This window comes from Triplophysa rosa, linkage group LG24 (genome assembly GCF_024868665.1).
Source record: "Triplophysa rosa linkage group LG24, Trosa_1v2, whole genome shotgun sequence".
NCBI lineage: Eukaryota > Metazoa > Chordata > Actinopteri > Cypriniformes > Nemacheilidae > Triplophysa > Triplophysa rosa.
Window position 1 is genome coordinate 430,007 of NC_079913.1, and position 14,682 is coordinate 444,688.

At 42.6% G+C, this 14,682-nt stretch overlaps 1 protein-coding gene across 1 annotated transcript in view; it reads left to right on the forward strand.

Annotated features, from left to right (window-relative positions):
* Positions 1 to 549: 549 nt before the first annotated feature.
* mical3b (microtubule associated monooxygenase, calponin and LIM domain containing 3b) overlaps positions 550 to 14,682 on the forward strand; it is a 38,500-nt gene continuing 24,367 nt past the window's right edge. Inside the window, exons 1-24 of the mRNA XM_057324873.1 lie at positions 550 to 792; positions 1,907 to 2,214; positions 2,298 to 2,505; positions 2,590 to 2,706; positions 2,778 to 2,879; positions 3,821 to 3,976; positions 4,300 to 4,400; positions 4,470 to 4,727; positions 5,519 to 5,634; positions 5,745 to 5,871; positions 5,953 to 6,037; positions 6,126 to 6,273; positions 6,495 to 6,691; positions 7,238 to 7,344; positions 7,418 to 7,489; positions 7,574 to 7,741; positions 8,903 to 9,013; positions 9,368 to 9,554; positions 10,241 to 10,323; positions 10,875 to 11,149; positions 11,224 to 11,399; positions 11,697 to 11,774; positions 12,315 to 13,523; positions 13,616 to 13,704. Coding sequence (XP_057180856.1) covers positions 2,185 to 2,214; positions 2,298 to 2,505; positions 2,590 to 2,706; positions 2,778 to 2,879; positions 3,821 to 3,976; positions 4,300 to 4,400; positions 4,470 to 4,727; positions 5,519 to 5,634; positions 5,745 to 5,871; positions 5,953 to 6,037; positions 6,126 to 6,273; positions 6,495 to 6,691; positions 7,238 to 7,344; positions 7,418 to 7,489; positions 7,574 to 7,741; positions 8,903 to 9,013; positions 9,368 to 9,554; positions 10,241 to 10,323; positions 10,875 to 11,149; positions 11,224 to 11,399; positions 11,697 to 11,774; positions 12,315 to 13,523; positions 13,616 to 13,704 — 4,200 coding nt within the window. The 5' untranslated portion in view covers positions 550 to 792; positions 1,907 to 2,184. The remainder of the gene's footprint in view (positions 793 to 1,906; positions 2,215 to 2,297; positions 2,506 to 2,589; positions 2,707 to 2,777; positions 2,880 to 3,820; positions 3,977 to 4,299; positions 4,401 to 4,469; positions 4,728 to 5,518; positions 5,635 to 5,744; positions 5,872 to 5,952; positions 6,038 to 6,125; positions 6,274 to 6,494; positions 6,692 to 7,237; positions 7,345 to 7,417; positions 7,490 to 7,573; positions 7,742 to 8,902; positions 9,014 to 9,367; positions 9,555 to 10,240; positions 10,324 to 10,874; positions 11,150 to 11,223; positions 11,400 to 11,696; positions 11,775 to 12,314; positions 13,524 to 13,615; positions 13,705 to 14,682) is intronic.

The window sequence follows — 14,682 nt, forward strand, 5'->3', positions numbered from 1 at the left end:
ATTCGACATTATTTCATTTTTGGGTTAACTGTTTCTTTAAACACACAACAGGATCTTCATGGTTGGAGGCCCCAAACTGGGCTCTGTAATGTGTGATAACAACCACTAGGGGGAGACATTACGCCGTCTTTCTTTAATAGGAGCTCAAGATCAAGTATTGCAGTCTAAGTGTTGTAGTTCAAGGTCTTCTTCTCCAGGTTCCCTTGTAATTCCTCCACTCTCCTCTCTCCTCTCTCTACCCCCTCATTCTCTGTGTGTAATCTTATTATGAAGTCTCTGTGTAAATGGGATTACATTTAAGGCTGCTCTCCAACTACTATCAGCCAACAGATCTGCTCTAATACTGACCAGTACACTAGACACAATAAAACCAGCTCATATGAATCACCAACATTATCATTTTGATTGTTTAAATACTCCTATTCCGTGCCGGTCTGCGTGCGTGCGCGCGCACGCGTCCTAGAAATGTACATGTGTGTCCAGAAAGACAATGTTTGTGTTTGTTGCCTGCTTGAAAGTGTGTGTTGAGGAGGAGTCAGCAAGTGCCTGGTAGCTCCTTCCTCTGACCTTGGCTACAGAGTGATGGAGAAGGAGGACAGAGCGCGACAGTGTGCGTGCGTGAGCGCGAGCGAGGTGAGGGGGAGCGCGCAGCGGACCTAATTCCAGCACTGCAGCTGTACTGTATATGACACCAGAGTAAATGTGACTCCGGTGGCGGCTACATCCACTTGGACACTTGCCCGCGAGGTGGAGCAAAGGAAGAATGTCAGCATCATGGGGAGAACCAGAACGGTCGGTAAATATTTTTGGAGCTCGTGTTATAACGTTACACTGAAAATGTGTGCAGATTACATGCCGTGCGGGTTGTTTCAGTGTGTGTCACTCTAGTGTGGGAAACATTTCAAGTATGTTTAGATGTGGAAAATGCAGTAAATAGACTGTGGAGAAAAGCTTACGTTTGCATCTCTGCGCATCTGTCGGGGGTTCGCGCATGGTGCGCAATGGTACATGGCAATAATATGTGAACAATGTTAACTACAATTGAATTAATTATGCATGTATTAAGATGCCATCATAGTTTACAGTGCAGTCAATGTATGAATGGCTGACTAGAGGAAGAATTGCGATCGATAGTCTTTCTGCAGCACGCGCTTTACGCACTGTAATCCTCTCCCTTTAAACGGCGCACCTGTCAATCACTAAACCTCAGCACACAGGTCACAGGTTTTATCTAGAGGATGCTGCTGGCTGTTGTCCCACAGACATGATCATATGTGGGTGATTAGTTAATTAGTTAGTAAAGGCAGTCTTGCAGAACACCAGGGGATGGGCAGTGTGCTCTTCACTGCGTTGATGCGTTTGTGTTTTGAGTCACTTTTTGTTCCTGTAAAGTTGCTCTAAGGCCTGTCTGTTTCCCTAGCTGCTTTTAGTTCAATATTTTGGCTGACCACTGACCACAAATACACCCCGATATCTCAATAAGGCAAATGTCATTGCAGATGCCTGTGTGTGTCTGGGACAGATTTGTCCCTAATAGTTAGCCAGCTATTACAATCCTTATTTTTGTGATTTCCTCATTTTTACAGTTATTTATAAGCGCTCAGATGTCGATGGTTTGCACTAATTTCCTAGCTAGCTCTGTACCCATGTGTCTGTTGGTGAGCATATGTATCAGCTGGTCACCATCCAGTAACATAGAGCACCAACATGTCCTGTGCTACTGTAAGCCAAAAATAAAAGAACGATTACATGGGCTCACCCATAATCCCCTTTTCTTTCCCAGTGGGTGGCATTGCTTAAGGGTTAAAACCAGACTCACACCACCTCTTCAGCTCTCACACACTGTCCAGACACCCAGCATTGGATCTTCCTGTAATATTCTATCTCTTTCTTTCCATTTCCCCAGATGGCCTGTGTCTGGTCCCTTCCAAAGGTGAGCTGACTCCTGCAGACATGGGAGACTGACAGCCAGACGTGTGTCACGCGCACGCCCTCTTCGATGCCTTCGTGCAGGCGGCCACCTGCAGAGAGACGCTTAAAGCGTTTCAAGAACTGTGCGCCGAACTCGATCTTCATCCAGACGGGCAGCCTCAATTCTACCACACCCTGAGGAACAGACTGCACTACTGGAAAGCCAAAGCATTATGGGCCAAACTGGACAAACGTGTCGGCCAAAAAGAGTACATGAGAGGCCATGCCTGCGCCAACACCACGGTACAAACACAGGTGCACCCACAATGCCGTTCGCTACGTTGGGCACTTTCACAACTGCGAATGCAACTTTGTTTTGTTTTCAGTGTCTGATCATTGGAGCGGGGCCGTGTGGGTTGCGGACGGCTATCGAGTTGGCTTTCTTGGGTGCCAGGGTGGTTTTAGTGGAAAAGAGAGACGCTTTCTCGAGGAACAACGTTCTGCACCTCTGGCCCTTCACCATTCAGGACCTCCGGGGTCTCGGGGCCAAAAAGTTTTACGGAAAGTTCTGTGCCGGAGCCATAGACCACATTAGTGAGTCAAGCGGACAGTATCTAATCTTCAAATCGAGACACACTAAACGTCTTGCAGATTTGACCAACATCTTTTTATTTGTAGGTATTCGTCGGCTGCAGCTGATGCTACTAAAAGTGGCCTTGTTGTTGGGGATTGAGGTTCACGTGAACGTGGAGTTCAAACATCTGTTGGAACCTCCGGAGAACCAGGAGAATCAAAGTAAGACCGTGATCGAAACACAATTCAACCGAGCAACTGGACACACATTTGAGAACTTTGGTTTTGTGTAGAGGTTGGCTGGAGAGCAGAGGTCCACCCTTCACCTCATCCAGTCAGACAGCTGGAGTTCGATGTAGTTATCGGAGCGGATGGGAGAAGAAACACATTACCAGGTATCAGCCTCGCTAGGAGTTATGGGAATGTTTATTGTACTTTCAGGAACACAGCGATCGGACGGTGTTAGTCTGTGTTCATTTTATAGGCATAGTTACCCCCAAAACTGATTTGTACTAACCTTTATGTCATTTCAAACCTGTATGTCATTCTTCTGCAGAACACAAAAGATGATATTTTGACACTGACCCAAATTGACTTCCATTGTTTGGACACAAAACCTTTGGAGACATATCCTATAAAGAGACATCAACGGGTTTAGAATGACATGAGGGTGAATAAATGAAATGTTTATTTTGGGTGACGTATCCTTTAAACTCGCATTAGTCACGATAGGAGTGTGTGCCGTCTCAGCTCGCTTTCTCCGGTCTTCCTCTTTTGCGCACTCTTCTTTCTCAGACTTACACACAGAAAGGCCAAAAACGTGTTTTGTAACCTGTGCTGAGGTTTGAGTCATAGGAAACGACAGCATTCAGATTGTGTTTTTGAATTCTGGCAAAAGCTTGATGAAGAAGTGTTACGTTTTAAAACAAAAATGTGAAGATTTCTAGGTTTTAAAAATTGATCTTTTTAGCATAAACAAACACCCTGCTGAACAAGGTGCACAAAACTGTATGAATTTAACATTAATAATGAATGAAATAATATTATGGAATAAGGAATATTTACAGCATATAATACTGAGAAATATACATAAAGAACAAGCACTATTATCCTGAGCTTAGAACTTGCAAATAATGAACATTTGGACATCCAGTTTGTAAGACCTGAGGTGACGAATCTAACCCAAACATCGAAACACATCACATGCTCCCAGCATTCTATAACAGACAGTTCCTCAATTCTAATTTTACCCCGCATGAAATGAAGACATAGACTCTGTTTTTGAACCGCTCTGAAACTTCAGAGGTGTTTGAAACTCTTCGTGTTATTTCTGAAGGATTTCGCAGGAAAGAGTTTCGGGGAAAACTGGCTATTGCCATCACGGCAAATTTCATCAATCGCAACACGACCGCTGAAGCTAAAGTGGAGGAGATCAGCGGCGTGGCCTTTATCTTCAACCAGAAGTTCTTCCAAGACCTGCGCAAAGCCACAGGTACTGATGTATTATTTCTATTCAATCATGTTTCATACTGTACAAAATTGCTCCTTAAATCAAATTAGATTGAAATGTAAACTTTTAAATGTTTTGACATTACGGTCACTCCTCAAAATAGTTACTTATTAAAAAAATTACAAGAGCTGGACAAAAGGTCAAAGTTGAATAAGTTGAAATGACTTGTAAAGACATTTTGATTGTACTTCAAAATGTAAGGAAACAATTTTTTAAAATTTGTATGCTATATTATCAATATATTCATGTTTGTTTTAAAAATGACTAATGGAGTATTTCTTCTAAATAAATGAAACTTTCTTTAGGAATTGATCTGGAGAATATAGTATACTATAAAGACGACACTCACTACTTCGTCATGACGGCCAAAAAGCAAAGTCTTCTGGACAAAGGAGTCATACTGCGCGTGAGTCATGGCATTACGTGTGTGTGGTTGCGTGCGTATGCAGCCGCATGTTTACATGTTGCTTTGCAGGATTACGCAGACACAGAGATGTTACTGTCAAGGCAGAACGTGGACCAGAATGCACTGCTCTCCTACGCCCGCGAGGCAGCGGACTTCTCGACCAATCAGCAGCTCCCTACCCTGGATTTTGCCATAAACCACTATGGACAGCCAGACGTGGCTATGTTTGACTTCACCTGCATGTACGCATCAGAAAACGCGGCGATGGTGCGACAGCGTAGGGGACAGGCCTTGCTGGTTGCTTTGGTGGGAGACAGTTTACTGGAGGTGAGAGGATGAGATCCAGATGAAAAGAGTTCAACGTCCTAAAATTGGATTCTTTCTTTCTTTCTTTCTCTTTCTTTCTTTCTTTCTTTCTTTCTTTCTTTCTTTCTTTCTTTCTTTCTTTCTTTCTTTCTTTCTTTCTTTCTTTCTTTCTTTCTTTCTTGTCACACAGTATGTAGACTAGCTGTCATAAAAGTAAGCAACCCTTGAAAGACCTTTCTGGACTATAAAGTGCTTTTAGGTTTGTTTAGATATTTAAATGTTAAACAAGACACAGATACCGTTTAAGAAAAACAATATTTTGCTTCTCATCTAAAAGCATTAGTTCGATGTTTTAAAAGCTTCACATTTTGTTTTTCTGTGTGTAGTATATCTTAAAGGGACAGTTCATCCAAAAATGAAAATTCTGTCATCATTTACTCACGCTCATGTAATTTCATATCTGTATAAATGACTTTGTTCCGATGAACACAAAGAAAGGTATTTGGAAGAATGTTAGTCATTTTCATCATTTTTTGATCATTGACTACCATAGTAGGGAGAATTAAATGGTAGTCAAAGGTGCCCGAGAACTCTTTGTTTTCCTAAATTCTTCAAAATATCTCATTACGTGTTCAACAGAACAAAAAAATACAATAAAAAACATGTCCCAGAACTGAAAATGACTAACATTCTTCCAAATGTCTTTCTCTGTGTTCATTAGAACAAAGATATTTAGGGAGGGTGAGTAAATGATGAGAGATTTTTCATTTTTGGATGAACTGTCCCTTTAAAACCCTTTTTTATTCTTTTAGCCATTCTGGCCAATGGGAACCGGAATTGCTCGGGGCTTCCTGGCAGCCATGGATACGGCGTGGATGGTGCGCAGCTGGGGTCAAGGCCACGCCCCTTTAGAGGTTCTGGCTGAGAGGTCAGAGCTAACAGACATCTACATAAAATCAAGCCACATTTATTTACATTCAGTTTTGCGACGGCAGAATTCTGTCCTAATATCCCCTTGCGTTTTCTTCCCCGTCTCAGAGAGAGCGTGTATCGGTTACTTCCGCAGACAACACCAGAGAACGTCAGTAAGAACTACAGTCAGTATCGTCTGGATCCAGCTAGTCGCTATCCCAACATCAATGTGCAACTCATCAATGCTGCTCAGGTCCAAAATCTTCATCGTGTGACATCACAAGGCACATTAAATATGATGATTATGATAATGCAATAATGGTGTGTTGTTCAGGTGAGGCATCTCGTAGACACGGGCGAGGGTCCCGTTTTGGGCATGGATACGGTCAGCTCTCCACACCCGAGACTTACACGACAAGGTACGTGCGCATGTCAATAAAAGCATAGCTTGAATTCTTTGCATAAAAGCATATCAAATATGAATAGAAATGATGTTTGTGTGTTTAGAGTCAACAGCCCGTTACGGTAAGCTGCTAAGCTGGTGTCAGGAGCAGCTGAAGGGTTACGCCAGCGTGCGTGTGAGCGATTTCACAACGTCCTGGAGGAGTGGCTTGGCCCTGTGCGCCCTCATCCACAGATACAGACCTGACCTCATGTGAGTCCACGTACTCTTCTGAGAGAGTTTTTCTGTTTACAGAACAGGAGTATGAAGCCCTACTCGCTTTTCAGATCTATTGCATCCCATAAGAATACTAATAGCGAGTACTTTTTTGTTAGTATAGAGCGTGAAGAAAAAGAGATGTGTGGGCTGACTGTATTGCTGCGTCGAGTATTTCAGTACGTGTGACTGTATACTAGCTTCATTGTTTCTCGCAGTGGGTTTGCGTCTCTGAAGGAGAGCGAGGCGGAGCTCAACGGTCAGTTGGGTATGAATGTGGCCGAGCAGGAGTTTGGTATTTGTCCTATAATGACCGGCAAAGAGATGAGCACTTTAGAAGAGAGCGACTCTCTCTGTATGATCATGTACCTCAGTCAACTCCACGAGCTCCTTAAAGACACAGCGCCACCTAGTGGTGAGTATAATGCCATCTGCATTTTTCTTATGGTTTGACTTTGTTCACCAACAAAAAAAAATTCTATACACACAATGACATTGTTTTAAATGTCCTTTTTACATACTGTGTTCTACCTACTATTTATGTGAAATTAGTATGGGTAACAGTTTGCAATATCCAGTGATATAAATTGTAAAGAATTAGCTACATTACTGTCATATGAGCTCACCGTGTTGTAATTTTGCGGTTTACTTGCAGTTATGATCTAAATAAAAATCTATTTTCTATAAAAATGTCAGAATTAAATATTTACTTGATAAGTATTAAGGTTAATATTAAATGATTTATTTTGGTAAAATAAATCATTGATAAATATTTGATTGAGCACATTGCATTGTGGGATAGAGTATGTTATCCGGGTATGCCACGAATACAAAAAGTGCACAGAAAAGCTTGCACAGTATGCATACTGCACACTACTTTCGATTTAAAATGAGTAGGTAGCATGTCATTGTAGTCACAAACACTCTTTACAAAGACTCGTCTGTTGTTTTCGTCTGACAGAGAGCTCGAGCTCGGAAGAGAAAGCCGTTGTGTTCTCCAGCCCCAGGTCACCCATCTCTCTCCTCAGCAAACTGGGACAGAGTCTGTCCCGCAAGCGCAATCCTAAGGTTCGCAGTCACAAGCAAAGGCACGATTGCTCTCGTTTTCTCCCGCTCAGCTGTTATTTTTCTTCTCTATCAGGATAAGAAAGAGAAGGATACAGACAGCGTTGGGAAAAGGAGACGGACAAGCGAAGCGGACCAATCAGAGGATGTGAGTACTGTTGCGTCAGAAGTTTTTATTTTAGTTCGATACTTCTTATTCGATTTCCTTTGCTGATATATTTGACTGATATAGGAGGACATTCCTCACGATACCAATGATGATCAGACTCCAGTGGTGACATCCGGGTCAGAGTCAAAGGCGCTTGAGGGTCACAGCAGGGTTCGGTCCATGGCGACGCTACTGCTGTCTAAATTCGAGGAAAGCGCCCCGGCGACATCAGCCAACGCTATTCGCAGACAGGTGTGTACATTTGTGTGAGCTGCATGTGCGCAGAGCGCCTAAGGTCACTTCCACAGTACTGTATATTGAGGCGGATTTTTAACCAATCAGATTTTGCAGTGGGTGTGGCTAAGATGTAGTCGATTACAAGTTTGGTTCCTTCTCTCTTCTCCATTGATCGTTTTCATCAGTGTGGTTATTGTGTTCGTGTTACCCATCGTGCCGTCATTAGAGCGGCTCTCTGCCCAATCTAGTGCGCATCGGTTCACCTTCGCCGCAGATTCAACCGTCAGCCTGGAGGCAGGTACACACTTCAGTATAGCGATAGGCCGAGCAAGAACATACATAGATGTGTTGTATTAGATTTAATCCTAGTGCTGTGTGTGTGCAGTAGACTGTTGCATTAAAAGTCGACTCTTATGCACGACATGTAATGTTTTCACCTTCACGCCCCCTTCCCAAGAAAAAACGAACGCAGCAACAGGAACTGATGAGCTTTCGCTACAAGGAAAAGGTCAAAGTTCACTCTCTGCCGAGTAGAAGCGAACAGGTACTTCAAAACAAGCAGAGCCCTGTAAATGTTCATAGTTCCTATCGAACCGATTCTATAGAATCCAGAAGTAGACCAGTGATTGTTAGACTTTAAGAAGAAGCTCTGTGTGAATTAGCCCGCGGACCAATAGACGTCATGTTGTTTTTCTGTCGGTGACTAGAGGACATTGAACATGTGATGTCTTAACTGAAAATTCTCTGACATAACGATTCATTATCTTTATGAAGCTCTGTTATCTTACTGACTGACGGAAGTTTTTTGAGTCATTCTCTCGTTTTATATACATTTAGTTTATTCAGAACTGATCCCGAAGAGTGATTGATTGTCTTAAATGATTTCATTTTAATATAACAAATCCCTCTCATCTACACTTTCGCTCCCTTTTTACGGACATGTCTATAACAGTTGTTGAAACGTTGTAGTGACCACTTCCCGATTCCTAGAATGAATTGCTTATTCTTTGTTTTGTAAGTTACCTTGGATAAAAGCGTCTTGTAAATGCCTACTGTAAAAGGTTTGGGAGGAAATCGCTGAATGTGTTATTCCCGATAGTTTGTTGAGCGAGTGTCTTGGTGATTGTCAAGTTTTCCATTTCTCTTTAGTTTCCATACTCATCTTTTGATTTGTAGAGCTACATTCAGATGTATACGGGCGGAGTGAGCTCATTGGCTCAGCAGATAGCCAATCAGATTCAGAGTCAGACGGATCAAGCTCCCAAGCTCCTTCACAGGAGGGAGTTGGTAAGAGTTCACTTGTAATGCAGGCAGAACCCATGCCAAATGTCCATTTATTTGATATTCATTTATTATCGTCTCCTAATTCTGATATCTCTAATAAGCCCAACGATTCAAGTCTGGCTCATTGCTTCCCTTCACAACCAGCATTACTGATCACTAATTTAAGCTTAGGTTTCTAGGCATAGATTACATTTCTGTTATCATGTACTCATCCTCACGTCATTCCAAATTTCTTTCATTTGTCACTTTTAAGAACGCTTGCCTTGCTTAACGTTCCCATGTCACCATCTGACCCACATGCATATTCTGTCCTGTGGTACTGTCCTCTTACTGTGACCTCTGACCTTTCACCTACAGGGATCTCAGACGAAGGAGTTTCCTGTGACTGTGGGCGGCAGTGACGTGTGTTATTTCTGCGCGCGGCGTGTGTATGTGATGGAGAGGCTGAGCGCGGAAGGAAAGTTCTTCCACAGGAGTTGCTTCCAGTGTGATCACTGCAGTTCCACATTGCGCCTCTCCAACTACGCCCACGATCAGCTACACGGTACGTACGTGCACAGAAGTTCATCAAAAAGTATTGATCAATATTAATATTACACATTTCTATTTGAGAGTGAGAGACAGGAAACAAGCACGTATCAGGATTGACCAATCAGAGCCGAGTATTCCAGTGATTGTGAATGAACTACTTCAAAGCACATAATACAAATTGTTTTCGTGACCCATTAACCCTACTTTCCATAATAAAAGAAGTACTCGGTGGTTGTAAAATGTGATGCTCTTTATTAAAAAGAATGAGTGTTTTTAAATGAACGTTGTCACAAGATGGGCGACCCGGCACGTCAGAATGCGCTGTTGTTTTGTGTTGCTGTGGGCGCATGTTTTTTGGACAAACCGCTCTGTTGCTGCCATTCCACAGTCATAAGGTCTAAACGTGTGTGTGTTGGGACAGGGCTTTTATTGTCGTACGAAAATGATATATCGCACACACACACGCACACACAAACTGAGGCCCCTCAGGAATATGTCGTGTTAGACGTGTTTAAAAATAGAACTCAAAACATTCAATAGGTTCAATCTGATTGGCCGTCATAGATCACATGATTTAAACATTTCAAAAAAGAGGCGGCATTGGAAGGCACGTAAGCTTTAGTATAAATAAGACATTTACTCTATGCATCGCTTATGGTTTTATTCGACTCTTTTCTCTTTCGTTTTTGTACTTTTTAGGGAAGTTTTACTGTAAGCACCACTTCACCTTCAGACCCGCTGGACTGACTCAGAGAAAGCGACCGGCCCAGATGCCTGTTCAGGTAATCTCATCGTGTCTACTTTTACTTGAATAAAACGGCTGTTTTATTATACATAATGGCTGATTGTTGTGTTTATTGAATCTTTAAGTGATGATAGGTTTATATCTCATTTTAGTGTATATATGATTGTTGAGTTTTGCTGTTTGTGTGTTTTGGATAGAAAGTGGCACAGGACCGCCAACCAAAAATAATGGTTTAGTTTAGTTGGTTTTTGTTGTTGTTTTTTTGCTTCGTGTCATTTAGTGTCTTGTTTTTGTGATTTCTTTTCATTTCCTCCCACTCATTTTATTTGATTTTTTCCTTTAGTCTGAATCATAGTTTTATTTCAGTTTAGTTTTATCTATACATTACATTAGCTTTCTCTTATACTTTTTCTATTTTTAGTATTTTGCGCAGTCTATAGAGCTGGCTAATAAAGGTATTATTTGACCTTGTGGGGTCATTTTTTTCTCTCTAAATATTTCTGTATTCCCTTAAAACATGGTCAAATCTTCAATGTAGTGTTTTGTTTTAAGAGCAAATGGAAAACGTGTGTTCCTCCGTGTCTTCAGGCCGCCCCTGCACCATCTTCAGCTTCCACGTCTCTGTCCTCACCGGGGTCTGTGGGCACGGCGACTCCTCCAGACTGCTGGTCCGGTACCCGCTCAGACATGGCATCAAGCCTGGCCAAGCGATTGTGTGGCACACCGGAGCGCATCGAGCTGGAGAACTACAAACCCTGCCTGCAAACAGAGAACAACCCACTGCAGGAGGTTCCCGAGGAGACGCTGGCACAGCACAACCTCAGCGCCAGCCTGCAGGACAAGAACTCGGAGGAGCAGTCCAGGTAGCAAACGCTCTCTTCTTGTGTTCCTGTGTTTGATGGCATTTCCAGTAAATGTCTGGCTGTTTGCTCTTCAGTAGCTCAGAGTCGGAGCTGGAGGAGGAGGAGACAAACAGCAGGACCAATGGAGAGGGTGTGTTAGACTCGGGGGAGGGACTAAAGAAAAAAGAGGGAGGTCAGATAAGACAGGAGGACGAGGAAGAGGAGGAGGAAGAAGAGGAGGTGGAGGAGCAGGAGGGAGGTTCTAGTGATGGTGAGCGTCTGTTTACTATTGACATCTTTCCTTTGTTTTATTTAAAGGTCTCACTTCAACTGACTTTGACAATAGAACTTGTTCATTTCAGAAAAATCATCTTGTAGATTTTTAAGATGAGGTATTTGTAATGGACAGTTTAATTCAAGGTTTTGTTAATACACAATACCGGTGTTGTATTTGTCTTGTATGTGATGTGCATGTTTGTCCGTACATTGTTCTTTTTTGTTTATCCACTTTAAAGCGTGTAATTATTTTGTGGGTTGTTTACACCCGTGTGTGTATCTGTGTGTATAGAGGGCGAGTACTGCCCTTGGGAGAGGGAGCGGCTCTCAGGGGTGTGGCTTGAGGAAGAGGAGGCGGGGTTTGTTGAAGGTAGAACCGCCCCTGATGACCACTGACAGCCTTCTTTAGTTTTTCTTGAGTTGTTTGTAACTCGTTTGATCTTGCTTGCAGGTTTTTTATTTGCAGCCCATGCATGATTCCTAGTATGTATAGTTTGCAATGCATTAGCGTTTCGTTTTTGCTTGATTGAAGTAAGTGTCATTTATAGAATATGTCTATGCTTGCTGTTTACTGCTATTTAAAGCATAAAGAAATGAGCCTTTGTTTTTGTTTCACTGTACATTTGAATATAAAAAGCAACATTAAACTAAAGGTACTGATCATTGATATGCCAATACACATTCATAAATATTTAACCAAGTAAAATAGGAACTTTCAGAAAAAAGGCGCAGATCCTGGAAACCTTTAAAAAAGCTATGAATAAAATCTTCACCGTTTATTCCAACATGTTTTTCCATCATATCTGTTTTCAGCTGCTTTAAATTCCTGCTTTTCTTCGCTTGATTCAGATTTTGCTTCGCTTCCTTTATTGAAGCTCTTTAGGTTCACATTTTCTTTGTTTTTGTCCAGAGACCTGCAGTGATGAACAGGATTTAGACACCAACTCAGACGGAGTCTCCAAAGCATGTGACCCACATGAACAGGAAGAGTCCATTCCATTCCACCAATCACCTGCAGAGTCTCCACCCACCCATAAACAAACTAAAGCGCCTGATACCGACTCAGGCCCCACACACATTTCCACATCCAAATCCGAAACGGCCCTTGAGAACCCGTCCGTCAAGACATCAGAGATCATAGAGGAGTTCTGGCTGAAAAGTGCTGAGATCCGGAAGACTTTAGGCCTGACTCCGGTGTCCAGAGACCCGACGACAGCTTCCTCCACCCAAAAATCCACCAGTAAAGAAAGCTTTTACACCTCGGTCACATTCATACCGTCCTGCAATACCTCTGCCATCCAAACGCCAAAAAGCAGGGAGTCTCCAGATGGCGAGGCAGACGTCCCATTACAAGAGGCTTTAGGTCGCTGCTCTGTAAGACACAGGCTCAGCATCACTGTGGAGGGTTGTGTGACAGCTGAAAAGCAAAATTCGGACTCTGATTCCATCTCTTTTACTTCTGGAGCGATTCTTGGACTTTCAGATCCAAATGCAGGCCTTCTGACCCCTCCCTACAGCCCCGTTGCCAAGCATTGCAACATCCCGCGGCATTCTGAACCGCCGTTGAAGCGAGAGGTTCTGGTCTGCTCATCTACATCAGTCACGACTCTGGACACCACTGTTCCCCAACAGAGCGGTTCCAAACCAAAACTCAACCAAGCTCAAAGTCTTCCGTCAGATGAAATAGAGATCCTGTGTGCGGGTGATGCCGAAGAGCCTCACCACCGTCCCGCAATGCCAGCCGGGCTGCCGGAAAGACGTGGCAACGTGGCTGACCCGTTGCATGATGGGACAGATAAGCGCGGACTGGGGCACAGCAGGACGCTTCCAGACCGTGTGGTCGCCCCGCTGCTGGCAGGGGGGCCGGAGATGAAGCTGTGGGGGGCAGACGTGGGTGTGGAGGGAAAGGAGAAAGAGCGCAATTCGCTGTTTTCACCGCGGAAAAGCAGGAAGAGTCTGAATGCAGCGTCGGAGACGCAGCGGGAGCCGGGCAAGCAGAAGTCTCTCTGGAAAGCTGTCATTTCGGTGTATAAGAAGGATAAGAAGAGGAAGGAGGAGACGATGCCGGCCGCAGCTGCTAACACTGAGAGCAAGAGGAAAGTACCGGGCAGAACCGCAGGTGAGATACAGATCCTGTAAACTGATAAATTGATGGATGGACCGTCATGTGCTGTGATGTTGATGATGTTTTTATGTCTCTCCGCATGTCAGATTTGTGCTTCAGGAAGAATCCAAGTTTCTCGGAGGACACAGATTTGTCATGCAGTGCTGTTTTAGAGAGATGTCCACTCAGAGCTCAGGTGGAGTAAAACACCTCTCTTCTGTCATCCTCATGTCCTTTTGCCATTTCCTTGTTCGCTTATCATTCAAAAACATTCCCTTCAATTCACAGATTGATTTCAATTGACTTCAGATTCATTTCTAATGTAGCACTTTTGACAATTTTGCATTTTTGCAAGGAAGCTTTATAGTGTTTTACATACAGATAGTAGTGACAAAATTAGAAAAACCTATATAGAACACATAGAATAGTATTCTATTTAATAATATTGTTTTTTTTAATAATATGTACATTGAACTGTAAAATTAATTTTAGGATTACAGATTTAAAAGTAAGTTTATAATTGGTTTTAAAAGAGAAAGATAACTGACTGCCTATCACAATTCATTATAAGACGATGCATCATAACAGTATAAAATGGGTTAGATTAGTTGTGACTAACTATGTACGAAGTTATTTGTATTTGGGTTTCTGATTCAAGAAATCTTAAAACTTCTAAATGATTTGTAGCTCAAGTTCAATAAAACATTGCTGAAGGTTTTGAGTAGTTTTACTTGCAGCTTGTTTTAGTAATGAAATGAATTTACTTTAAACAAAGGAAAAGTTTTTTTCTCATGTTACGATCCTGTGTATCTTTTTATGAATGACTTGTGAAATGCATTGCGTTGTTGAACGAGTGAATAGTCAACTCAACTCAACTCAACTTTATTTATATAGCGCTTTTACAATTTTCATTGTTACAAAGCAGCTGTACATGAGACATATTGACTATAAGCAAAATAATTAAAGTTGTACCTGCAAAAACAAGAAAAGGTTGAAAACACAGAAGACACATACAAAACACTCCACACACACAATATGCACACGTACTAACACACATAGACATAGAGACACACACACACACACACACGGATGCGCACGCACACACACACAACACACACACACACACGGATGCGCACGCACACACACACAACACACACACACACACACACACGGA